This window comes from Neopelma chrysocephalum, unplaced genomic scaffold (genome assembly GCF_003984885.1).
Source record: "Neopelma chrysocephalum unplaced genomic scaffold, ASM398488v2 Primary Assembly neopelma1_74, whole genome shotgun sequence".
Lineage (NCBI taxonomy): Eukaryota > Metazoa > Chordata > Aves > Passeriformes > Pipridae > Neopelma > Neopelma chrysocephalum.
In genome coordinates this window covers 7,887,467-7,914,614 of record NW_020897735.1, presented here as the reverse complement: position 1 = coordinate 7,914,614, position 27,148 = coordinate 7,887,467, and the positions used below count along the sequence as shown (strand labels likewise).

At 49.6% G+C, this 27,148-nt stretch overlaps 1 protein-coding gene across 3 annotated transcripts in view; it reads left to right on the top strand.

Annotated features, from left to right (window-relative positions):
- The window catches only part of GPSM1 (G protein signaling modulator 1), a 110,116-nt gene that overhangs the window by 34,022 nt on the left and 48,946 nt on the right, over positions 1-27,148 (top strand). The window contains exon 1 of one of the 3 annotated variants that reach the window (XM_027687391.1): positions 6,558-6,624. The exons of 1 other annotated variant lie outside the window; for it this stretch is intronic. In XM_027687391.1, the coding sequence (XP_027543192.1) occupies positions 6,566-6,624 (59 nt within the window). In that variant the 5' untranslated portion in view covers positions 6,558-6,565. Of the gene's footprint in view, positions 1-6,557; positions 6,625-25,892; positions 26,220-27,148 lie in introns of those variants that run through there. One more of the 3 variants, XM_027687390.1, reaches the window with a different exon arrangement.

The following is a 27,148-nucleotide window of genomic DNA, read 5'->3' as shown; positions in this document are numbered from 1 at the left end:
GTGCTGTGTGCCAGTTATCAGTCCTAAAAGGAGAATTATTAAGTTTAGAAAATGTTTAATTAAGAAGTCTAATGTTGCTAAGATATTGTCCTAATATTCTATTAGAGTGCTAAGAACAGCCTTATCTTCAAGTGGAAGAAACACAGAAAAATATGTATATCCTGCCATGAACACTTAGCAGAGCTGAGCTGTCAGTGGTGGTATTTTTGCACTGCCTTTCACTGCTGATTAGGAACTCGGTGGGTTCAGACCTGAGCCTGTGTGGTTTCACTGCAGCTTTGGTGATAACCAGGACGTGCTTCCTGTCAGAAAGGGCTGGTTTGGCGACTGAGGGGGCTCTGCAAGGCTGGGGCTGCTGCAGGAGCCTCGGTGACCTTGTGCTTGGTGCCACAGAGTCACTTCTCCAGCTCCTTCTCTGGTCCTCGGAGTCCTTGGGAGTGGAACAGAAACAAGCCCCGTCAGTGACACAGTGAATGTTGGAAAGCACTTGCAAAGCTCGGCTAAACAATGCAATTACACTGTAAATATTGGCAATCTGCTTTAAAAACAAACCCAAACAGGCTCTTAATTAATGTCATTATCAACAATTACAATTTAAAGAGGAAATAAAGGCCCCTTCAAAGGTGAAAATGTGCATTTCCCCCCTGGGCTTTCAACTCTAACAAAAGGTTACTCCTCATTTCAATCAATGCCAACAGGAGTTTTTCCCAGACTTCCAGCAGGAGTAATTGGGGTTTTTGTCTGTTGACTATTGGAAATTGAAGTTGGTTAAACAAACCCATTGCCCTGATTGTAAATAGAAGCTGATCACAACGCTGGGGTATTTGCCTGAGCAATAACACTTTGATAAGATGCCTCCAAAAAAGCTCCCTATTACTGCTGTCAAGACTTCCAAGGCTATGAAAATCCACCATATTTCTGGTGAATCCCAAGAGAGGCTCCCACCACCCTGCTGGGGTTGGTTTTTGGTTGAAATCCTAAGAAGATCTCTTGGTGCAGGAACCATCAGGCTGTTAAATTCTCCTGCAGGAACAGCGAGATCTTGTGCCCCCAAGCAGTGAGGAGTCATGGGAATTTCCCAAGGGATGAGAAGGAAGCAGAAATCCATGTGTTCCTGGGGCATATCCAGCTTGCTGCAGACATCACTGGGGTGCCAGGGGGCACTGTGAGAGGCAGTTAATGATGCCAAGGCTGTTCATATCCCCCCTGCTGGTTATCAAACACCACAAATCTCGGGTATCGCAGTTGGCTCCAGTTTTCCCTCCAGGCTCATCAGGCAGATGGAATCTCGGGGAACTCACAGCCATGGCAAAGCCAAGCTGGAACACAGACCATTCCAGTGCTCACTCCTGGAAAGGAGGAAGATGTGTCTGCAGAGCCCCTGAGCACCCTGTGCTGGGGTCAGCTGGGCCAGTGTCCCTCAGGAAACTGCTCCAGAGAGGAGATGCCAGGGCAGAGAGGAGATGCCAGGGCAGAGAGGAGCTGGCACGAGGCAGGACGGGGTTACAACACACATCAGCTGCCTGTGCTTGAAACTTGCTGAGTTCAAAAGCCTTGCCAGGCACTCTGTACAAACAGTCATTCTGCTCCGAGCTAAAGAGCAGCATTTCAGCAAAGAGGAGCTGCTTTTTGGCTAAAAGGCACACGTGACATCAGCACAAAGACACCAGGACAGTCCCCTCTGGCCTCGCCTAAAAAATCCCCAACTACCCTGTGCCAGGCCATGGGGCTCCATTTCATCCAACTATCTATGAGGTTGAAGGCAAGGGCATTTTAAGAGTCTCTTGGTATTTATTTAATGAAGCATTTTCAGTCAAGCTCGGAAGCTGAAGGAAGTGGATGAGCTCTGTCTCTTTGTTTGCCTCTTCCGAGGCTGAAAGAAGTGTTAATGAAGAGGAAATTCAGGGACATCAGAGACACAGGATGTATAAATATGCACAAAGCAAAGGCCAAATCCTCAGCTGCCACGTGCACCCAAACATGAGGGAATGTAACTTGGGAGAATTATGAAGGTCTTGGTGTGTGTTTTCAGGCTGCACCAGGAGAAGGGAGGGGTGGGAATAAAGCCAGACCCTGGGGTGGGGAAAGAAAGTTAAGAGCCCATTTGCTGTTACTGCCCAGGTTCTGGGAAGGGGTTGCACCCAGCTTTGCTGCCCAACAGGCACCTCACCCACCCCCCAACCTGGGCAGCAGAGCTCTGGGGGTGAATGTGAGCCCTGCAGAGGGTCTCTGTGCTCAGCAGTGGTTTCAGGAGTGTCTGCACACAGCTGAATTATTCAGAGAAGCTCGTTACTCAGAGCTTTTCCTATGTGTCTGTGCTCCAAGAGGTTTTAAAAGAGACAATCATAGTCAGCAAATCAACTCCTCACTCTCAGATGATCCTCCTCATTTCAGGTATGAATAATATTCCTGGCTGTGAGTCTCTATTACAGGTTATCTGCAGATTGTAATAACCTTTTGTGCTTCTACTTTGGAGATGAAATAATGGTTCCTCACTGAGTCCTTCTCTCTGATCAAAGGAGCTTTGTTGCCTTAGGACCATATTCAGGGGAAAGAAGGATTGTAAAAGCCCTTGAAAACCGTAATTCCTTTCCAGGCCCTGAAAAAAGAAAAGCTGTGTGGCACAGCAGTTTTATTTAGACCTGTTCAATCTTTCAGAAGCATGGAGGGCTCCGTTCCCCAAACACAGACACTGAGCCTTGTTCTTAATATGTTGTTTTAAGTAAAGGAATAGCTGAGCACTCCTGCTGAAACCCATCCCAGTTTCCTGCATGGCTCTGGGCTGTTCTGAGGAGACTGTTGCTGCAACTCATGTAATTATGTTTTATGAAAATCCCAAAGCCAAAGCAAATGTTCCTGGTTTAGACAGGCCGTGTGTGGCCCCGATTTGCAAACCAGCCTTCACACCCTGCAGGGGCATTTCTGTGATTCCCTTTTTCTTTCTCAAGGCCAACTCCTCTCTTACCCATCTCCACACTGGTGTCAGGCTTCTTCAAACTCCTGTGCTGGCAGCTCAGTAACACACCAAAGACCTTCAGACATTATTCTTTCCCCAGGAGGGACAGGTAGAAGTTGCTTTGTTATCTTGACTTCACAAACTAGCACGTGGCAGCACCAACAGTGATGTTCCACAGGAAAGCAGCCCAGGCCAAGGCTGCCCATCATTCCCTCACTTCCAGCCCCATGTCCCTTGTCTGGTGTCCACATCTGTCCCAACAAACTGGGAAAGAACTGGATCGAGATGAAAAACCCCCACTATGAGCCATCATTTCCTGCACACAAGAGGAAGTTACATCCCCTGGGGTATTCTGATATTAAAAAGGTGCAAACTTCCTCAAAGATATGTTTATCCCCATCTAAATTCAGGGCTGTGAAACCACCTGATATCAAAGCCAAGACAAATATTCTTCAATTTTGCTGGGTGATTCTTTTTAGTTTGGTTTGAACTAGAACTTCTTCACAGGCTGCCTTTATAGGGATTTAGAAAATGGAATGCTGGACAACAGCAAGGTGCTTTTGGAACCTGCCTGCTTGAAAAAAAAAGACAGTGCAGACTATGGTGATTAATTCCAGCTGTTGCCAGAGAGAGAGAGATGAGGATTTACAGTGCCAGTTCTGTAGTGATTTCAGCTGGGGGCTGTCAGCTCCGGGAGCTGAATTGCAGAGCTCTTTTTGCACATAAACCCCAGCAGAGGCCCCCAGCAATCCATTCCATGAGCTGCAGGAAAGATGCCCTGCTAATTAAGATAAATCTTTGTGCTTTGGAGGGAGTGCCAGGCTCTAGTGTGTCTGGATGATGAAGACGTGGAGGCACTGGAGGGCTGTTCCTATGTCCTGGCAATCCTTAAATGACTGGCAAAATTTACTGTGTTGACTTCTATCTTGCTGTCTTCCCCTCAGCCTCTTCCAAGTGGAGGGAAATATGATGATAGTTAGAGCCCTTCCATCTTGTGTTGTGACAGCTTTGGGTATGAATTTACAAAAGAAATACTAAGAACTGCTCAAGAAGTGTTAAGGATCCTGCAATCCTATTATTTAACACTGTGATTCTGCCTTGTGTTTATAAGTGAGGGTGTAGAGACACTCAGGAACTGGGAGGAATAAGATGATGAGCCTTAAGATTGCGGGAACAAAAGGTGTTGGAGGTGCAGAGGTAAATAATGTGTGACAAAAATGAACCTGCATCGCCTTTGATGGATTCTATTCCAGTTTCTTTGTATCCTACCCTCTTCTTCATTATCCATTCCTCCTTTTTTCCACCCTGCAGCAGCCCTTTTCATGTCTAAAGATTAGAGCTCCACTTCTTGATCTTATCTGAACGAATCGATTGCTCACACCTTTTTCTCAGAGGTCACACTTGTCACATTCATCTGGAGTCTCTCTAATTGCTCCATGTCCTTCCCAGCACATGGCACAATGTGCACACAGTTCACCAGAAGAATTAGTGGTATTTCTGAAGTGCTGGGGGTTCCTTTCTCTCTGTGCTCTTCATAATTTGCCTGTTCCATTGTAGCTGAGCAGTGGATCCGAGTCGTGGCTCGGGTCCAAGTCCTTGCAGGGAGCTCTTGGCATGAACATGTGGGGTTAACCAAACCCAACCCACAGCAAAGCAATTGAATTACTTCATCTAACGAATTCAAATCTATTGTGACCTCTTTGCCACTTCTACAAGAGGAAGAAGAAGCCGGGTTTGTCACATGATAAATTATCCATTGCAAATTCATGAATTTGAAGGCCAGAGGGGCCCATTATGCTCATCTCACTCTGCCCTCCTGCCTAACCCAGACCCTGGGCCGTGACCCGGCCATTCCTGTGCCATTAACATCGGGGTGACCCCTTTGCCCAGAGCTCTGTGGAATACTGTGGATCTGGCTGGAGCCCAAACTGGAAGCTGGCCTCCACCCTCCTTTCCCTCGCTCCCCTTTCCAGCATTGTTTCTCTGAAGGGCAATTCCTCTCTCTGCCCACACGCAGGGAATGCCAGCCCAGCATCCTCTGTGGCTGGGGAAGGGCTGTGACCAGTGGCAGCAGCAGCTGGTTTGCATCTTTTGCAGTAATATTCTTCTCTTGAAGAGGGGTTGGGGAGGGGGGAGGCAGGTTCAAACACCCCCCCTGGAAATCCCAAAATCTTTTAGGGCTGAGCAGTTCCTTTTTTCCCATGTGCTTGTGAAAAGCTGCTTGCACCAGGATGTTTGCTGCTGTCAGGGAAACCACAACCTGGGTAAAAACTGGCTGCTGTGAGGCACAAAGTCCCAGCCTGGTCCACAGGTTGGTAACAGTCCTCCCAGAGGGGCTTCTGCGGCAGAGGGATTCCTTATTTTTGGGGTGATGAGGCACCCAGGACACCATCCCACCTCCCTGGACGAGGAGGCAGCTCTCAGCTGGACTCTTTCAGCTTTCTCTGCAGTGGTTTATCTACAGGACTGAGACTATTCCTAAGCTGAGACACAGATACAGGTTTGTTTATGGGGTTTTGTTTTGAATTCAAATGCCCAATCAATTAGCTCTCGGGAAAGAGGCTTTTGTGGTTTGCTAGTGGGGTGTTATTGAGGATGTTTTTTTCCTGAGCAGGATCTGGGTTTACCCTTGAGAGAGGGGTTTTCAGCAGGTCCCCAGGGTGAAACAGTCCAGCAAGCAAGTATTGCTCTGGATTCCCTCCAGCCACGGGGCTGTGTGTGTACAGGGCAAGCTGCTGGAACCCAGACAAAGCCACAGTTTATAACTGTGCTGCTCTGGGGGGGTGGGGGGGTGTCTGTGACGATAACGACATTTAATTTGCTGTTGCTGGGTAAGTGGCACTAATTTTCAGACAGGCTTCTGCTGAGTGACCAGCTCACCAACTTCCACGGGGGCATCTCAAGCCGTGGGAAACAAAGGGAGCTGGATGCAGTGTTTGAGGATGAGCTGCATCCATCTCTGATAACAATTTAATAAATATTAAAGGCCACGAGGTTCAACAAGACACAGTTAACTGAAAGAAGATGTTGTGGGATGGAGGGAAACATCCCTTTCCCAGGTGGATTCCTCTCCACCAAAGACAGCAGCCAGACTTGGCTTTGTGGCTGAACCTGCTCGTGGCACAGCCCTGCCAGGTCCTGCTCCCAGCCGCTCCTCCTGGCTGCCTCCAGGTGCAGACACTTCCTTTCGAGGCCAAAAAGGCTCTGGCTCAGCCAAAACTGCTTCTCCTAATCACGGCTTTAAGCGGCTACACCTGGCAGAGCTGTGCCACGTCCCTTTGTCCGGGCACGCCGTGGGAGCTCCCGGGTGAGCGGGGAGGGACCACAGGGGGTGGTGACAGGGAGGACGAGGAGATGTGAAGACGGGGAGATGTGAACGCGGGGGACGAAGGAACGCGAACACGGGGGAGGAGGGTGACCGCGCGGTGCCCGGGATGCCCCGGCCGGGGCTCGGCTCCCCCGTCCCACGCCGTGCCGGGCGGGAGGCAGGGCCGGGCCGGGCTGACATCAGCCGGAGGAGGGGCCTGCCCGCGAGTTTCTTTGCTCGGTGCATCACTTCCCGGCGCTGCCATACTCCGCTGCCCGCTCCCCGCCGCGGGGCCGGCGCCCATGGCGTGCCCGCCCGGCGGGGACAGCCCGGGCTCCGCCGCCCGACGCTTCTACTCCAGGTGAGCCCGGTGCCGGCAGGAGCCCGGTCCCGGGGCGAGCGGAGCCCGGCGGGAGCGCGGTCCCGGCCCCGGCGCTGCGCCCACCCCCGCGGCACCGCGCCCGCCCCGCTCCGCGCTCAGCCCGGGGAGCGAGGAGCTGTTGCTCGGGTGGGGATCCAGCCGGAGTAAACCCAGAGGAGTCGGGAAAAAACGCGCCGGGGCAGCTCCCGCTCGTGTTCGGGTGGTGGGAGCGGTGGGTGCCCGGTGGGTGTCCTTGGGAGGGATCGGCTCCTCTGCTAAAGGAGGGCGATGCTGAAAGCTGGTCAGCCCTGGTGTTCACATGGGAGGCTGTGATCGCACTGCAGAGACTCCCGAGTCTCAGCTTTAAAACTGGGCGCTACAGGGATTCGCACAAGGCTGGGAGAAAATAGCTGCAGGCTGTTTGACGTTCACGGGAGTGCCGTGTCTTGCCCATTCTTCTCAAAGATGAAGAAGACTAAAACCGAAGAAGGCTAAACGAGTCACTTTGAGGCCTTACAACGCTGCTGTTCGTGCTGTTCATCCTTGTGTTTTATTTCTCCTCTATCAGTCAGAAGTGGAGGTGATGCAGTAGCTGGACTTGGGGGCTAAAAAAAAAAACCAAGAATGCCTGAAGTGTACAAAAGACAGTAGTTTTTCATCAGTTCTCTTTGCATGCTCTGCAATAATTAGCACCCACAGCTAGTGGGTTGTCTTGTTTAATGAGTGGTGGTTCATTAGGGCAGCAGGTGTTTCTCGGTTTTGTTGTATTATGTAGCAACTCCTGGGAAAATGAAAGGAGAATGCAGAGTTAAAACCATTGCTCTGCCTACTCTGGTGGAGCTGGATTTTAATCAGGCTGAGGCTTTTTCTTTCCTTCTCTTTTTGTTTTGCTTGGAAACTTTTTTGGGACTAGATTTTGGTCATTTCTGTAAGGAAATTCTAGTGTGGGGCTGAGTCCCACTAACACGAGCCTGTCCAGCACAGAGAACACTGCTACCAGCTGTTAGTGAGGAAAAATAGAAGAGAAATGGAAGCACCTCTCCTGTGGCTTATCTGGGTGTTTTTGGCAGGGTGTGTGGTGTTAGAAATCCCTGCTGTGCTTTTCAGGCCTTGAAAGTAGATGTTGGTGGAGCCTTTCTGTCCTTACTGCGCTGTGAACTACGCTGAGAGTTTCTTCCTTAACTCCACTTGCATTGCAGTGTAGAAACTTGTGGGTTGAAGTAAATGACTCTGAACTCCATCTGGTAGGCATGTCTGGGTGACAGGTGGAACCTCAGGTGACAGTTTGGGTGGTAAAGCCGTGGTGACTGGCATCAAAGCTGTCTGTTTTTTTTTTTTGGGTTTTTTTTGCCTGGGAACATTAACTCAGGTGTAAGAACTGCAGAAGGTGCCTGTGCAGGCAGAGAGTGCCAGACCTTTTCTGTGGAGACTGGGAGAGCTATGGCCCTTCTAGGAAATAGGATGGGGTGGGAAGAAGTGTGCCCTGAAGAAGTGCAACTGTTTATTCGTTTTACTCCATCCCTTAGTGTGTCCCTGAATTCAGCCCATCCTAAACAAAGGCATCTGCTCTGTGCTGGCAGCAGAGAATCCTGGTGCTGACGGGGCCAAACTCTGCTATTTATAGAGCCCAGAGCTGGAGCCTGTGCTGCAGCAGTCACACACCAGGGTTGGTTTTGCAGAGGAGCCCCTTGCTGACCTTCCTGATGCCATTTGCTCCAGCAGCACTGTCAGGCTCCAGCAGCACTTGTTGAAGGTCCAGGGCTCTGGAAGCAGCTGAGCAGTCGTGACTCTGCAGGGCTGATGTTCCTGTGGTGCTCAGCTCCTGGTGTGGGATCTCTGCTCTGTTGGAAATGTCCAGCTCTGGGACTGTGCTCCACAAACTCGAGTTGAGCAGGTACTACATGAGCCTGAGTTACTGCCTTACCCTCTGTGGGGTTCTGAGCTGGTACCAATTTAAGGGCATCAATTCAGCTGCCTGTAACCTCTGAGGATTCTTGTCAGGCAGAATTGGGCTGTGGGAGCTGTGAAGTACCTGCTTGCAGGAGGTGTCCTGCTCTTCTCTGCTGCTGCAGGTGCTCTAACTTGCCTTTTTGTGCTGGCTAATTTGGAATGTGTAGGAAGCACCAAATCCTGGACCATCATTCCTGAGAGTGACAGGCTGGTTCCAGGGCCCAGTCCATCAGTGTCCACAGAGCTCTGCTGGATTTGGCCCTTTGCTTTATAAAGCCACTCTGGAGACTTCTGGGTCTGGGAGGGAGCCATGGGCACATCCTGGGAAAGCCATCACTGTATTGACATCACGGAGACATTATTGATCCCACACAGAAAGAACAGTAGATGATGCTGCAGTAGGTCCAGAAATGTATTAATCTGGCATGGGAACTCAGATAAAAGCACACCTTGTTCCTTCCTTTCCCTTCTCTGTTTTCTTGCAGTCTGTGTATTTTCAATATCACTGTTGGCTTTTGTAATGTTTGAAAACTTTTCTTGATTGTGTCATAAACAGTCTCCATCTCGCTCATTAGTGTCACCACAGCGAGGACCTGACCTGAATGTGCATCAGGCAATTAGAGAGTGCTCTGAGCACCACTGAGCTCTGAGAGGAGGCATCTTCCTCCTGTTCTGATGGGAAAACTGGTGTGGAGGAACTGCTGGCCTTCTGACAGGGAAGGCAGTGAGAGAGGGAGCAACTCAGCTTGGTGGTTAAGGCAGAATAAACTGGTGTTTGCAGAGAAAATCCACCATTGGGGTGAACCTCCCTCTGGAGTGGCTCCTGTTTGTTTTACATGTGTCCAAGGGATCACAATGTGAAATATTCTGATATTTCCATGCTGCTGGTTCTGGTAAACTGTCACAACTTTTTAAATCTGGACTCTAATACTAAAAGCTCTCCTGTTTCCAAGAGGTGGTGTTTAATTGTATCTGCCCCAGAGGTGAAAATTAGCACCAGCAGCAGTGCTGGTTTTGGGAAAATCCAATTATCTTCTTCTGTGGGATTGGGAAAGGGCTCAGGTGCACTACACAACATTTTGCCTCTCTTTTCTCCATAGAACAAACCTGAAATTGCTCAATTATTACGCTGGAGAAAGCTGGTTCAGAGGTTTCTGAAAGATTCCAATTTTACTTCTGTAGGCCTCTGCCTGAAGGAGACTGACTGCAGAAGGATGTGAAAAACAGGACAAACATTTCTAAAATAGCTGTGCTGCATAATAGGTGGCCTGAGCAAAAATTACATGATAGCTTAGCAGGCAGTGTTGGCAGTGCTGGTTGTGCTGACATCTCCTTTGGGACATCTTGAACAACTCACTTGTACTCTCAGCATTTGTGAGTCATCTGGTCAAGCCCAACGTGGAGCCAAGCAGGACATTTAGTCTCTACCATAGCAGGGAGAGGGACCCTTGCTGGTCAGACCTTGGATTTGGAGTCGGTGCCTGGCTGCTTTGCAGGTTTCCCCAGAACCTCGGGCATCCTTTTTGGTGCTTCTGTTGGTGCATCCTTGTGGGATGGAGGGGGGGAAAAAGCTCTGTCCCTGCTCCTTCTGGGTAGGGAAGTGCCTTGTGCCTGTTCAGTGTGATCCTCCTGTTCCCTCTGCCCTGTAGGTGCTGCTGCAATACAAACAGTTGTGTCTTCAGGGTGTTAATTGGACTTGGATGTGCAGGTGGGAACCGAGGTGATTCCCTGCCTTTTCCCTGTGCTGACTTGCACCTCACTGACTGAAGCTCTGCTTGTTGAGCCTCTCCTGGGTGAGAGCTGTCCCTCTGGATGCTTTATCCCGAAATTGTGTGTGTTGTACAAGGCTTTTGTGCCAAGCAGAATAGAAAGAGAACTTTGTGTGTTGGCCACGTGTTTGTGGGTTATGTGGAGTTCGCTCCCGAGTCAACTGAAGTTAAATAAGTTTGATTCGTGTGTGTGGCCTGAGGGCACCAGTTCCCTGTGAGATAAATATTAATAATCTATTGATCACACCAGAGCCTGGCTGAACACAGAGCTGGGTCTGGAAGCGAGGCAGTCGTGGACCCTTCCCACCTGGAATGTTGGCTGTGAAGCAGGAACGAGCTGTGCTACCTGGAGCTCCATGACCAGCTACTGAGGTACCTTTTGCTACCTGTTGCATTAGTCATTGGATGCTTCCCTCCTGGGAAAGGGTCTGAAGGAGCTCATGGCTGACAAGGGAGGAGGGACACTGTCCAGGAAGAGTTCTTATAACCAGGAGATTTGCCTTTGGATCGTGGTGACCAGATGTTGCAGTTTAGTTCACTCCATGTGTGCTGGGTCCCCTTCAGGCTCCTGCTGGCTCCAGGTCTTGTCAGAGCTTTGGCTGGTGTCTGCAGCATGACTTGCTTATGCCCCATGAAGATCTTGTGGTGTAATTAATTGCTGTTCTCCTGGAGGATGTAGCCAATTAGGGATCTGCTTCCCCTTATTTTCAAAGTTAGGGGAACTGTGCTTATTACGCCAAAGAGGATGAAAATGTGTTATGAAGGCTGAGGAATTGATTTGTCAGAGAAGAGGGATTTTTAAAATCCTTTTTGGCTCTTCCTCTCTTGAGCCAAATGCAGCTGGACCATGACTGCTCTGGTGATGACAGCAGAGACTTGGAGGTGATGGGAGAGTAGAAATTCCTGGATGAAGGAGACAGGAACAGGCTGCACAGCTCTGTTGGCCTCCCCCTCCTCCGGTTCAGTGATGCGTCCCAGACATTGGATTTATTCCTGATATATTACATAAACCACAGGGGAAAGCCTTGCCTTGGTGGTGCCTCGAGGATGAGCAAAGTCATAGCCAGGAGCAGAAAGGCTTAAAATTGGATATGCTGGTAAAAGTCTGGGGAATCAGCTTCTTTCCTCACTGATCCAGGCCTCAGGCTTGGAGGGAATAATCTGCAGTTGGCTGTGCAGATAGGAAGGGGATTTTTTTTTTTATGGACTGGGACTGACAGAATGACTTGGTTTGTTAAATGAAGATCATCAGGATGGAAGATGCTGTCCTGCTCAAAGAGCAGTTTTATCTCCAAATTGCTGCTCAGGTGTTCCTGGTGCTGTGTCCCATCCCTCTGTTCCAGTCCTGCTCTGATCAGCCAGCCCAGCTTCCAGAGTTCAAAGCCACTTCTCTATTATAAAACCCCCTGCCAAGGAAACCCAAATTCCTCCTGGTCTGGGCACTCAGGCTGCACATCCCAACCACAAAGTGAGGCTGGGGAATTCTGGGTCTGGGCTATTATTACAATGGGAAAGCTTTCCATTGACTGAGCTGCTCCCTCCCTTAAAGATACTTTTAATTAAATGTTATTTGGCAGATCTGAGTTTCTAACTGGCTTAGATTTAACTGGTATAAATGGGATTATTTTTTTTTTCTAATGAAAGAAAAGTAGGAATAATTTTGTTGGAAGGCTACTTAACATTAGAGTCACGTCTGTCTGGTGTTTGATGTAATAAGCTGATAGAGTGTATAAAATAAAACAGGCCAAAAAACCCTCCACAGCAAGAAAGTCACAAGTTCTTGGTGAGGAGAAGGGGAAAGGGCCAAGGCTGCCTCTAGTTTGGAGCTCTCTAAACAATGCCCAGCATTGTTATGCAACTATCTAGGGAAGGAAGTGAAAAATTATCATTACAGTGCAGTTTCAAGGGCAATATTAAATGAGCAATTTGCAGCACAGCCCTGTACTTAAGTGACTTAACTGGCTTCTCCCAGGATAAAATTAACAGGGCTGGTAAGGGCAATAGCCATGACCTCTGTTCCCACCAGGAGGGGAGCAAATATGGGCTCTTTTTGGAACTGAATCTGAGGCTTTGGACTGAGAGCCTTCAAAGTGAGCAGCCAAACCCAAGCCAGTGTAATGGCCTGATCCTGTAAGTGCCTGACTCATCCCCATCCCACTGAAGCCTGGGAAAGGGGGAACAAGCCTGTGCTGAAGCATCTTATTGATCCTTAATTCACTGGAAGGAATAAAAGGACCCTCTGCAAGTCCCCAGGTGCTGGAGCAGCAACACAAACTCTGAATGAATGACTTGGCAGGCAGTGCCACTGTCTGATCACTACCTGATAACAGGGTAGGAGCAAATACCTTAAAAATCATCTGCTATTCCCAGTTTTCTTTCAGTGAGAGGATTTTGCCCAAGGATTCCAGCACTGGAACCACAGGACTTTCCTTTCCCGCTCTGAGATTTAGGCAGGGTATATCTAAAGAACCTTCACCTTCTGTGTAAATCAGTAGCTCTGTGCAGCTGCTACACCTGGAGGGACTTTTTTGGAAGAGGAATATTGGGTTGGCTTGGTTCCCTTTATGCTTTTCTGTTACCCTTTGCATTTACACCCTCTGGAGCAGCCAGAGTGGCTCTTCCCTGGGAGTTTGGGGCTAATGCAGGGGAAAGACTTAGAAAATGGCTTGAAATGGGGAAAACACCTGTGTTACACTAATAGCATAACTCAGGGTAGAAGCCATTTCACGTGGAGCCCTGGCTCCACCTGGGAGCAGATGTTTTGTCTTGGAAGCTGCTTTTAAAAATGCAGGGATGGGGCTGGGAGCCGTCAGCTGCGGTTGCAGTTTGCTCTCTGAGCCGTGGAAGATGAGGCTGTGCTGTGCTCCCGGGAGGCAGCTCTGAACACACATGGTGTGACAGAGCTCCTCTCCTGCCCTGGGGATCCAGCTCCATTCCCCTCCCACGCTCTGGCTGCCAGGGAGCAGAACTGGCTGGTGTGAAAGTCGGCCCCTGTCTGGATGCTGGGCAGAGCTGGCTGTGGAAGTGGGACCAGCTGCTGATCCATGATGGGACCCCGGGGCAATTCCTTGATTTGCAGCCTCTCTGGTGCTTGCCTGCCCCGGGGAGCCTGGGAGGAACGACTTCTGCTGCTCAGGGAGACCAGCTCTGCCATGGGCAACACAAATAATTAATAGTTGTGCTGAGCTCCCAAGGGGAAGCTCCATCCCACAGCTGGGACAAGCAAGAGGTCCCAGTGTCAGTGTGTGTGTGTGGTGCTGATTAACAAAGCTTCACAGCCACATGTGTTGACAGGTGGAATGGAGGGTTTCCTGTCCCAAGTGGCTTCCCAGTTCTGTGTTTCCAGGACTTCCCTGACACTCCTGTGATTTTTGCAGAGCACTGGGCTGTGTTTGCTCACAGCAGGTGCCACTTTTTTGTGTTTAAGAAAAGACTGGAAGTGGCACTCAGTGCCATGGTCTAGTTGACAAGGTGGTGTTAGGTCATAGGTTGGGCTTGGTTATCTCAGAGGTCTTTTCCAACCTAGTTGATTTTGTGATTTCTGAGTGTTCACCTGGACAGCAGGAAGAGACTCAGCTGCTGGTACCTCCCTGGGCATTCTGGTGCAAATTCTGTGATTTCCTGTGCTCTGGAGCAGCTTGAGCCCAAATTAACAGTGGGGCAAGTTTCTCTTGTGATCCAGGATGCAGGGTTGAGGTGGCTCTTTGTGCACTCCAACTGTGGAATATCCATTCATGCCTGAGGAGACCTGGAAAGTGCTGATTAATATTCATCTCTCTGGGCTATTTGTTAATTCCTGTTATTCCTGGTTTGTATTGCTGTACTGAGTGGATCCTGGCAGGATTACATCCGTTCCAGGGGTTCAGAGTGCTTGGTAAACATCAGTATTTCATTGCAGCCTTTCTGGGAAATAGTGTTTCTTATTTTCAAGGGTGTGAAATTGTAGAGTCTTTGGGGTGAAAGAGAATAGAGGTGGCAAAGCTGGGAGCTGAATGTCCTGGCTCCTGCTCCTTCCTTTCAGCACTTCCTTACCCACGTCACTGTGAGGGAAATTGTGATTTTGGAGACCTTGGCTCCATCCTCTCCTGAGCTGTGCTGGGCAGTGCAGCCCTGGTGTCACATGAAATCACAACGGCTCTGCTGTTCTCCTTAACGTGGGATGGAGGTAAAAAAAGGTTGTTTTTGAAGGGAGTTGCCAGCTGGTGAATGAAACACCAGGCTCTGCCCATTTTACAAGGTGTGCCTTGCAAGTGTGGTGGGAACACTGCAAACCACAGGGAAAGGAGCAGCCTGGGTGGCCCTGGGGTCTGGTCACTGGGAAGAGCCCAACTCCAGGTACTGGCTTGAAGAAAGCACAACAGCCCTGAGTTTTTAAAGTGCTCAGGCACCTGTGACTCCACAACTTCTCTCTCTCAGGGTTTGGGAAGAGAGCAGGTAATTTAAAAAGGGAGAGAGGGACACGGAGAAAATCCTGCAAGTTAAATTGCATAAGTGAGTGGAGTTCCTGGGTGCTCTGCCTTTGGGGTATGGTGAAAGATGGAGGGGAAAAAAGCCACACATCTGTTACAGCCAGGCAGGAAGCATTTGGGATGGGCAGGAGCTGCCAGTGCTTTGAGGAGGATCTTGTCATCACTGGACTCCAGCAATGCTCCTGTAGTTACCACATCACAGCTGGTGCAGCCTCAGGGACAGCCCCTTTTTTAGCAACTGTCTGCAGAGATTTGTGTGGAGAAAATGCACTGGGGATTTCATCTTGCTGCAAAACACAGAGGCCCATCAGATTCAGCTTGTTCATCAGCCAAGCTTTCTGGAGGGATACAAACCACCAGCAAATGAATTCAACAGATGAAAATATCGAGCATCGTAAGCCACGTGTGTTCCTCTTCCCCCTTGTGACAAATAAGCCCTTCTGATTTCAGCAAGGAGCAGCTTGGGAAGCCCATGTGCCAACATCTTCTGGAGAGTGAGCGTGGACTTACATCCATAAAAGCAGCTGAGTGTCCTGGAATTGTGATACTCCACGTGCACCTCAAGGCATTTCCTGGCCTCTGAGTTCAGCCGAGTGTCTGAGCTCCTGCCTGGCTCTAAATAATAAAACATATGAGTTCACTGTGATGTGCCCAGAATTTCAAGGCCACAGCCCTTGGCCAGCTCTTGTATGAATTGCTTCCATCAGGGCAGTAATCCAGGAAAGTACAAGCATGAACCGGTTCGTTGATGGAAGTCTGTGGTTTGGTGCTTTCCTGGGTAAAGCCCTGGGAGAAGGGAAGGCTGCTGTTTTATCTGGGCTCATCCCTTTGATGTGCAGGCAGGGAGTGCAGACTGAGTGTGCCAGCAGGGACCACAGGCTCTGAGGAGATCAGGCTCCACAGGGAGCTTCGTCAACATGGTCAGCTGTCTAAGGGGTTAAAAATGAAGTGGTTGAAAATACCCACTTTTTCCTCCGCTGCCCTGGAAGAAAAGGAAAACTCAGTCTGCAAAATGTATGTTTTCTTCACCAAAACCACCCTTTGGCATCAGTGTTTTTGGCAGAAAGTTGTCATCAGTCGTGCCAGTGAGTGATGGTTTTGCAGAGACCTGTGAGAGATCTTGCACAAGGATGAGGAGTGAGCAGAGAACTGATGTGTGTCCTGCCCTTGGCTCCCCCCCACCCCGAACAAAATGATTCTTCTGTGGTGGAAGTCTCTTTCTGAAGGACCCTGGGTGAGGTTCTCACCAGACTTGGATTCCCGTTGGGTTTGCTGAAGTGGGGTCTGACTCCAGCTTGGTGAAGCTCTGAGGCCACGTGCAGAGGGCAGAGCTCACCTGCCCAGCCCAGGGCAGCTGTGTGAGCAGCAGCCTTGGGAAGGGAAGGCAGGAGATGGTTTGCAGACCTGGCTCCCAACAGAACTGAGTCATTTGTGGAGGCTGACGGCTCTGGGAGCTGGTTGCCTGAGGCAAGTGTGGCACCCAGACAGGAGACTGTGAGAATACAGCTATCTATACACACAGAGGAGAGAAAAGTAACAGCTCAGAACATGTGACTGGAATTAAAGTGGAAAAAAAAAAGAATTCCCAATTAAAACCATGTGTGTTGGAGGACGTAAGTGCTCCTGAAAGGTTCATGGAGGATGTTTGTGCAGCACAAATGCAGCCACTCCATAATGCCCTGGATTAAAACAGGCAGGCTCCTCCAGCACACGAAATCCTTGGGGAAGCTGTGTTGTTCCTGCATGGCAGCAGCTTTCCCAGCCCATCACCCTTATGGAGTAAGGTAAGAGCTGTTTTGTCGCCTGTCTCCTCCCTGTTGCTGCTCCCCAAGCACGTTTCTCTGTGCAGCCTGGTGCTGGGCCATGTCTTTCTTTCCCTGCTGGATGATGGGGATGTCTCTCTGCAGGAGCAGAGATTTTCTTTTTTTCCTGAAGACTTGCATTATTCAACTGTCAGGAGAAATGAGCTCCCTGGATTTGGGCAGGTCTGTGACCCTGGTGCTGTATCCTCCCTTCTCTCACCAGTGTGAGGCAGGAGGGGAGCAGTGAGTTCTTCCAGTGCTCCAGAGCAGCAGCCTGTGGTCTTTATAAAGCCACAGCAATACCTGTGAGGTTGCAAGAAGGAGCTACCCTAAACCTAAAACAGGTCTGTGGAGAGGAGCCTTCTTGCTGTATTTGGAAAGACTCTTCAAGAAACACGATGTTTATACCAATGAATTCCTCCTATGGAAGAACAGGACCAGAGCCCGTTTCGCAGATGCAAGGACACACCATGCTTTGCTCTACATGGCAAACTCATATCACAATATGTGCTTGCCTGCTGTTTACACACTGACTGAACTGCACTAATGCCACAGTGTTGGAGCAAAACCTGCTGTGGGATGTGGGGAGGAGCAGGACTTGCCTCCCTGCACTGGATTTGTACAGACATGCCAAGTGTTTCCCGGGTAGGTGTTACCCATGGAGCTATACTGGGACAGAAGTGCTAAAAATCTGGGAAAATGTGGTGGAGGACTCAGCCACACCATCCTCTGGAAGCAGTGGAACCAGCTTGCAGGGTGCTGGAGCTCCAGGGTTCCCTGCAGGGGCAGCAGACACCCACCACAGCCGGTGTGAGACGGTGGGTCTGCTCTCCTTGGATGAGCCGAGTGTAATTCTCCCCTGGCATGTGAACTGCTTGGCTTTCTGGGAATCCTGCCACGCTTGCAGATTGATGGGATGCATAGATTTTTCCGTAATGCCATGGAGAACCCAAAAACCCTTCTGGTGCTGCTCTGCTAGTCTGGTTTTTGCACAGAGGAGCTGCAGAAACAGTTCACAGAGATGCTGGCAAGGGCTGCAGTGGACACCTGGCTGATATCTGAGCTCTTGGGGAGCCTCTTTCCTGGTTTTTCAGACAGATGTGGAATATTATCTTTACAAAACCCAGAGGGATGCCCTGTGGCTGTGTAGCAGCCAGGGAGAAGGGCAGTGTCCTGTGTGAGCTCTCACACAGTTGGCCAAGGCAGCCTTTAAAATGCACGAGTGGCTCTGGGCTGATGTCTGATTTTTGGCACCCCTGGAATTCTCAGGAAGAACACAACAATGCTTTTAACAGCCCTCAGAGCAGGAGACAGCTGCAGAAAAACAATGTAAAATTGGTGCAATCTGCTCTGCTGCAGCTTTGCCAACAACACTCTGTCCCAGTGCCTGGCGTCGCTTCAGCCCGGCCACGAGCTCTGCCCACGTGCCCTGTGTGACCCAGGAGAGGCACCTCTGTGGATTCCTCTGGTTTGGGCATGGAGGGCTGTAATCACCAAGGGAGGAACTGTCATGGGCTCTGGCTTGATGTCACCCTCCTCACAGGCTTTACCAAATGGTTGTTTGAAAAAGAAGCTGCTGCTTGTTTGGATTCACTGGACTTGTTTGGTTCCCGCCATTTGCTTTCCAGTGACTTCTGGAGGAAGATGAGGGTTGTCTGGTTCTGTCACTAAGGTCACATCCAAACCCCTCTCAGGTGGGAGTGCTGGAGCTGCAGAGCATCCTCAGCAGCCTCTTGGTGAGCTGTGATCGCTCAGCATCTCCCTGGCTCAAAGCCTGGATGGCCCAGGATCAGGGTGTGAGTTTTCCGATGGATCCCAAAGGCCCCCCTCTCTTGGACTGAAACACTTGGCTTGGGGCAGACGGAAGCAGATGAGACAGGAAGGGAACAGAACCAAATTGGCTGTAGGTCGCTGTGGAGTCAGTGGAAAAAACCCTGGTGTGAACTTTGTCATCGTTTCCTTTCGCGCTGCATCACAATGACGATCCCTTTGCTGTCCCCTGAGTGTGATCAGCGCTTTGCAGGGGTCTGTGGGCAGGAAAGAGGCAGCATGTGGGGAATGTGTGCAGCCTCCAACTGCTGCAGGAGGTTTGAGATGAGGTTGGACATGGACAAGGAGCTGGGACAGGCAGAAGTGGCTTCCTTTGTCCAGCGGGGCTTCACCGTAACACAGTCCCTGCTGTTGCTGGGAGTTGGAAGCACCTTTTCAATGTGCAGTTGTTTCCCTGCTGCAAGTCCATGCTCGAGGCAGGAGCAACTGGCAGGCTGAGAGAGGAAGGAGAAGCAGGGGCTGCAGCTGGAGGGGTTTCCAGGCAGCTTGAACTGAGAATAGACCTGGGCCTGTGGCCTCAGCGTTTCTGGGAAAACAAGACTTGCTTTCACTTGGCTTCAGAGAAGGAGTCTGGGTGTGCAGGAAAGGAAACCTCATCCAGCCCCTCAGCCTGTGCATGGAATAACTGGCATGATTGTGCTGGTGGCACTTGTGGAGCTGAGCTTGACCCTGCTGGCAGCTGGGGGTGGCAGGACCCTGGGGCAGGAACTGGGCGAGGCTGTGATGCTCAGCAGTCCAGGCTGGCTCACAGCTCCAGTCCCTGCACATGTTCTGTGTCTGATCTGAGCTGTCACTGCCATGTTGTAGCTTCACTGTGGTCTGTGAGGACTCATCCCTGATGGAGAGGACAGGAGGGGCCAGGCAGTCCCCTCTCCCGCCCCAGGAGAGCATCCAGGCTGCTCCCATGGGAACTGGCTGCTGAGTCCCCACTGCATGTCTGGGGGGGACAGTTTTAGAGAAGAGATGTTTGCACATCTCTGATCTCATTTACAGTGCTTCTGAATTGGGAAAGAGAATCCCTCACACCAGATCCTACCCATTTTCAGCAGTAAGTTGGGCATGAATGAGCCCCTGTATATTGGTGGGCAGTAGAAGCTGAATGGCATAAATCAAATGTGTAGCCAATAAATTGGCTGTTTTCACTGTGGAGTTTTGATGAGCCAACTACTTGTTTTTCTAATGTATATGGCAACTGTAACCCACTGTATCCCACAGCAGGAACACTATGCTGGTTTAAATCACAGCATATATTTTAGTGAGAGGATGTGTTGACCTAATTGCCAAAGTAATTTTATAATGAAAAGCCATTCAGCCTCCCTGCCCTCCCTTGCTCTCTGCTTTCTGGAAGTGACTGAAAGACAAAGCACTTCAGTGCTGGGGAAATCATCCCCAGAGCGTTGTTTCGTGGCAGTGTGATGGATTCATCTCGTTAAAGGTGTTGTACGAGAAAGCAAAACGCTCCTGGAAAAACTCAGGAAGCTTCCCTGGGTGTGCTGAGTCCATCTCAGATCTCTGTGGTGAGGCAGGAATGCCTAAAATCCCCTCCTGTTGCAGGTGCTGCCTTGCCTGGAGCTCTGCAGGGTTCTGTGGTCTGCAGGTATGAACAGACTGCTGACACACAGCTGAGCATCCTCCCTTGTGCCTGCTGGGGACCAAAGAGCATCCTCAGGCAGGAGCATCATGACTCCAGCAGCGTTTGGCAGGGCTGGTGCTGCTGGCCCCTGTGTTTATTCATCTTTTCCTCACATGGCAGGTGGTGGTTGGGTTCATACCCTGCTGATGAATTGTATTCCAAGCTCCTCAGAAGGTTTCCTTCTCACTCTCCTTGAAAGCAAGTTCTCCTCACTCAGTTCCCCTTCAGAGTAATCTCCATCAGTTCATATGCTTGGTGGATTTATAATAATTTTTTTTTTCATTTGGGAGTCAGAACATGTTTTAATGAATTAATTTTCAAATCGGTATCTCCTTAATCATCATTTCCTTAGACCCTGGGAAGTATTTGCATTTTATAATTTAAGTGCTTTGAAACTGGGTATCAAATGAAACTGTTAACCAGGATGAGATGAAATCCACATTTGCACCTTAATCTCGTCTGAGCATTTTCAAGTGCTGGAAGTTAATTACATCCATCATGGCCCTTTGATATTTGAGTAATTTTGGAGCACAAAGGCTTAAATTTGTGCTCATTGCCTTTTAGAGATTTCACTCCTCAGATGACACAGAAAAATTTCATTGTGCTCTCTGTTCTTCCTGTGGGTCCAGCTGTATTTGTGGGAAGGATTTGGTACATGGAATCAGGATAATTCTTCCTTGTGTATAACTTATTGAGAGCCCAGTCCTTCCATGTGTAGACCAGGTTTCCAGAGGCCATCTTCAGCTCCTGGAGTTGGGGGCATCTTCAGGGATTGTTTGGCATCATGCTGAGCTGGTGGCACGAGCTGTGGGAGGATCCTTGCCTGGGTGGAAGATGCTGCACCTCGTTCCTGATGGATCAGCTCCACATGGCACCTGGAAGAGGTGCTGGGAGCCAGGGCTCCTGGGTTCCTTTCCATTCCCTTCAGCTGACTCACAGCAAGGCATAATTTGCCCACAGTGCCTTTAGCTGCCTTTTCACAAAATCAGGTAATTGCTGCCCTCACACCTCTGCAAAATATTTTAGGGTCCTTAGGTTGAAAAGTTGCTGCACCTACCAACTCATCATCATAGGCTGCTTCACAAAATGCTCCTAAACCAGCAAATAACTCCCATCTGCCTCCTGTTCTCCACGTCCCTGTGGATCAAAGCCACAGAGGTTGTGTAAGCAGGGGAATGCTGGATGACTTTTGCTTTCAAGCAGGCAGTGGGGAGTTTGGATTTGAATTTCTGACAATGACGCAGCTTGTTGGAGCCATTATGCATTGAAATGGGGTCTTATTCAGTGCTGCTAATAAGAGGGTAAATGCAGCTAAATACAGCTGTCTTCCTCACTGTCATTTGGTATTTATTAGCAAATATGCAGTGGAATTGAATCCCTTGTAAGTACTCTGCAGCTAATGGTAGATAGCAATTAGCTGAAATGACTACTGTGAGCACTGATGCTGCCTCAGTGAGGGGAAGAGGAAATCTGGAGCCAGCACACACACCCAGCAGCTTCCAGAACTCCCTGTAGTTCTCCCCCCTGGATTCTCTGTTTCACGCCCTGAGCAAAAGACTGCAGTGAAAATCACTTCGTGTGGGTAAATCCCTGGAGCTCCAGCTTGAGCAAACACCTCCCCAGCAGCAATAACTGTGTGTGGATATTATTATTATTTTCAGCTCAGGGGTCACTGAAAGGACTCGCTGCACTGCTCCTACCAGTGAAAGTGGGTGGAGTGGAACCCTTCTCCCCTCCAGATGTGCTGGGGACACAGAGCTGCACAGATGTGAAACTGGCCCAGTTCACTTTGACCCAGAGGCAGGGGAGGACAGGGGTACAACATTCATGGCTTCATCTTTGACCTCTTCCTCTCCAAGCAAAACAAGAGGTTTGTTTCCTTCCCCTCATTAATAAGATTTCATGTAGGTGAGAGTGTCCCAGAGGCTCTGCCCTCTGACTGGAGGGGAAGCAGCTCCTGTGTGCTGGTTTCAGACTTCCAAAAGTAGTTTGGGTCAGGCTGATCTCATGTATATCTTGATTTGTGTCTCCCCTTCCCTGCCAGCCTGTGTTTGATAAATGCCTTGCAGGGAAGCTGCTTGTCAGGAGGGGATTAGTGCTGGGGATGTGACGTGGGAGGGAAGGCAGGGGCAGAGCTGGCACAGGGCACTGCTGGACACATTGCACCAGAACTGGTCTGGGGAGGGAGATAATTAATTGAGCATTTTATTAGTCCCCTCCCAGGCTGCTACTGGGTGTGTTGATGATCTGGAGCAGTACAGAGGAGGATGAGTATGGACTAATGATTGGAGAATGATTGGTATGTGTGGTGTCGTGGCAGTGGGGTGATATTTAATGGTGGGAAGTTGAAAGTGTGTGTATTTAGGGGCAAGTAATGAGATTTTCTTCTCAGAGATGGAAGCTCCTCATTTGGGAGCAAGAGGGAGAGAGATCCAGCTGTGGATGTGCTGGTGACAGAATGATGTGAGTCCCCAGGCTGGGGTGAGGAAAGTGTCACTTGATGAGCAGTGAGGACCCTGCCTGGGGCAGAGTAAGCAGAGAGATGCTGCCCTAAACACCAGCTGTGAGAGTGCCCCAGGCAGAGCAGGGCAGCTCAGTCTGGCTTGCAGTGCTGGCCCGAGGCTAAATAGGATATAAACTCACCATGAATAAATTTGGGCTGTGCTTCTGGACCAGCTCTCCTCGCATAGGCGAGCCCAGGAAAACATTTGGACCCTTTGTCAGCAGGATGGGCTTTGGCCCAGGGGAAGCTGAGCTGGTTCCTGTGGGGTGTGAACTCCCTCAGGGGACATCCCTGGGGGGTTTGAACAGCCCTGCCCTGGCTGTGTTACCTGGTGGTTCAGAATCATCAGCTGCCTCTCAGGGACAGGAGCTGTGTGAGGGCTAGAAAAGGAAATTGCTAAAGGGGAATAATTCCCAGCTTGATTAACTGGCAACAGGTCCTTGAAGAAAGTAATTATTTAAGTGCATATTTAGTTAGTTAAACCAGTGAATATGCATTTCCACTGAGCACCTGGTAAACGTGATTCCTTTTTGGTTGGGGGAAAAAAATGTTTAATTGCCCCTGTCATCAGTGCTCTGAGATGACATTTATTTTTGAATAAAACTGAATCAGATTTATCAGCGAACAAGATGCTAAAATTGCAAGTAAGATGCTAAAATCTGTTGCTTCACTGATTCATATCAATAGATATACTAAGAGGGATTTTTTACTACTGTTGATGGTTTTGATGGTTTTTTTTTCCCTGCCTTACCTTCTGTCTGAAAGCTTGGGCTTTATTCCTGACTTTAGAACTACAGCAGCTGTGATTGGGAATGAGTTTTGCAGTCGCCCCCACTAATATGAATCAAATACCTATAAAAATATCTTTCCTTTTCCCCCTTTTTTTTTAAGGCAGTGTTTCACCTTGCAGGCACGAAGAGGTTCTCTTGCCCTGTGATACTTGAAATATTTAAGGCAGCAGACAACTGTCTCTGGGCTCTGTCTTGTGACATGATAATTTTCTGTGGAACTTGATGGATTTTTTTGTCGGCAGTGACAGCGAGGCAGCCCTGAGTGTGTGAAAGAGAGGGTTGGGGTAAGACAAGTTGAATTGCTGGGCACTTTGTGTTCTCTTCTTTTTCCACCTGCCTGGAGTGGAGCAGGGCTGAGGTGCAGAGCTGAGAGGTGGGAGCTCGAGGTTGGTGCACATCCCGTGATCCTGCAGAACAGCTCTTGGCTAAATGCAGCCTGCACAGTTGTTTTCCAGCCTAACAGGCTGTGATGTTGTCCATGCAGTGTTATTTTCTTGGAATATTTGGCAAGGGAGAGCTGGGTGTTGGGAGGTCTGGCTGTGGCTCCACGCTTTCGAACGCACCTTTTCAGTAGCGTTCCTCCTCTGGGGACCTGTATCATCACACAGATCCTAATTAGAGTGTTTTGACAGCAGTCATGGTGATGATTGTTAATGGCACTGGTAACACTTCGTGCTGTTCCCTTTGTTCCTCCCTTGGCAGTGTCCTTGGCATCCCCAGTGCTCCCGAGGCCCTCCCTGCCTTCTCCAAATTGCTGCGTGGCTTGAAAACACTTGATGTGTGAGAGACTTTGCATTTTGTTTGTGAACCTTTTGTGAAGGCACATTGCTGCTCTTTTAATTCTTCCAGCGAGCTTGCCAGCAGCCAAAAGGCAATCTGTGCTCCAGCTCATCATTAGCTGCTGTCTGACAGTGATGAACGACCCCGGGAAATCATCTCCTTCAAGGCGGGAGCTGCTCTTGCCATTCTCAGCGTTTTCTGCCTTCAAACAGTCATCCTTTCAAAAGGAAGTTGAGGAGGAGGGAGGGAGGCCCTGCCTTGTGTTGGATTGGGAAGAGATTTCCTCCTCCTTGTCACCTCATGGTGGGAGGTCACCCCCTTCTGCCTCCTGAGTGTCGGAAGCAACATCCATTCCCGGGTTGGAGAGTCCCAGCTGTTGCCTTGGTGGGGACCAAGTTCATCTGCCAATGTTGTGCCACTCGCTCATCCCCCTGGCAGAATTCCAATGTTTTTGGCCAAACTTTGGGTTTATATTTGGCCTTTTACTGCCTTTTTTTTTTAATAATATTCTTTTTGGTTTTGTTTCCCTTTTTGAGGGACCTCTTGCAGAAGGATCTCAAAATGCTCCAGGAACCTCCCTCATTATTGTTTAATGGGGGTGTGTAACCTGAGGTGTGGAGGACCTGCAGGACTTGGTGCTCCAGCTGGGAAGTGATGCTGGGACTTGTTGCTGTACACACCAGCCCTGTTCTGATTTCTAGATTACAACTGGTGCCTCCGAAACTTTGTTCTTATCTGGGCAGACTTGACATAATCTGTCACCTTCCTGCATTCAGCAGATGACGTTTTAGGTGTTGGAGTCTTGTTTTGGGACTGGATCTGGGAAGGTTGTTGGACCTTCCTGGCTGTTTGTGGTGGGCCCGGAGTCTGGGAGGATCTGACCGGATGATTTTTATGGTCCCTTCCAACCCAAACTGATTCTGTGGCTACTTGGAAATCCCGCCTATCTGGAGGAACACACAAATCTGAGTGGTTTTCAGTGGTTTGGGGCAAGGCTTATGGACAGGGGCCACTTCAAGTGACCTTCCCCCTCTCCCCTGTTCAGACCCACGATCAGGGACGTGCTGTGCTGGGGGTGAAAAGGTTGAGTGTGGTGGGAGAATCGTGTTAAGGAGCTCCAGTGTCTCAGGTGTGGATGAGCAGCTTGTGTTCTGCAGTGTCTCTTCTGAACTGCACCAGGTGGCCAAGCCCAGCTCCTCCAGCCTGTCCCAGGGATGTGCTGACTCAGGACAACTGGGATCTTCTTTCCTGGTATTAAGACCTGAGCAGCAGGTGCTTGCTGAGGTGATACAGGCCCAGGCGTGTTGACTGTGTGTCAGCAGAGGAGGAATTTCCTCCCCAAGGGCTGGAAGGCAGCAGGTTGTGCCATAGGGATGGTTTGGAACCCATTTAAATGGGCTCTGTGGGATCCACCTTCTCCTGCTTTTCCCCAGTCTGAGGACTGCTCGGATCATTCCTGGAACTCTCAAAGCTTCCTGGGTGGCAGATGGATGAGGCTTCTTTGGGGACTGACAGATTAGTAAGTGCTGTGCCCAAAGGTGACCTTCTTTAGGAGGAGCCCTGAGCTCCTCACCTGACAAGGAGAGGTTTGTAGCAGCAGGAGCCCTTGTGCTCATGGAGCAAAGAGGCACCAGCAGGAATAGCTGATGGAACACAAAAGAAAAGTGCTTTGGGAAGAGACCAATCCAGAAAGGAGGGAACTGCTTGCCTTTGATCACCTTGAAGCCTCTTCTAGGGACCTTTTTCTTGGGCAGTGCTGAAAATACGTGAATGAACCAAGGTACTCTTGTTCCTGGAATTCAGCTGTGAACTCACCTATCTGCTACAACAGTGGATGAAGGATGTTGTATTTCTAAGAGGAAAGAAGACATTACTTTCTGATGAAGTGAAAACTGGAGAGCAGTTCATGTTGTATAGATGTGAAGATGCCATCAGCATCTTCCAAAGCCTGGATCCTGCCCGCCTGCAAAATTGTTCCAAGTAGACCTCAGCCCCACTGCTTCCTTCTGCCAGTGGGTTTGGAGCTCTGGGTTTATGCTCAGAAAATGCACAGCCTGCAGAAGAAGAGGTAAGAGAGGGCTTGGACCCTCTGCAGTGTGTCCTCATTGACTGTTTTCCCTTTGCTGGCCTGTCAGGGTGGTTCAGGTTCACCCTTTTAGTCATTTTTTTTATGGACAGTTGAGCTATGGCCTCTGGAAGCTTTTATAAGTGGAGCTTTAGAGTGCTTGAGTTTGTTCATTGACCTTTAGTTGATTCCTCTGCCCTGGGCGTTGTTTCTGAGTGCTTTTAAGCCTGAAGTGATTGAACTGCTTGCAGAGGTGCTTCCCAGGGTAGCTCTGGCTGTGTGGGAAGGGCAGGTGGGTTTTACAAGTGGGCTGTGTTTCTATTAATAATTACCATCCTTGCCTGTTGTCCCTTTACAAGGCAGCAAAGGCTTGGCAGAGTGTGATGCAGGGAAAAAAGCTTCCTGTCCCTTCCCCTTGTTTGCTCAGGTCCCAATCCGAGCAGTGATGTTAATTAGATAAGTCAGATACTCTGCAGAGCAGCCTGTTCAAGGACAAACAGATTTTAATTAAGGGCTGTGTGCACTGGAAGGTCGTGGCACTGCCTTGTGCCTGAGCAGTTACTATGGGAACAGCAGGAAAGCACCCAGAGAGTGTGAGAGTGTGTGTGAGTGATCAGAGTGTGGGTTCCAGGGCACAGAATTCACTTTGGGGTATGGCAGATACAGCCCGAGCGAGATGCCACCCTCGGAGTTTGTAATTGGGTTTTGTCGCTGGGGGAATGGGAACCTTCAAGCTGTTAAAATCCCACCAGAAGTTTGATCCAAGCTATACAGCAATGCCACGAATTAGGGAAATTGCTCCCCAGCTCAGTTTTTAGACTGTTTACTGTTGGTGAACTCAGTTTCTCAAAGAGGACCTGGATATGGGGAAGAGTTTTGTTTGTGTTGAAATTTGAGCTGGAACCAGTTTGAAATTTGAGCTGGAACCAGTT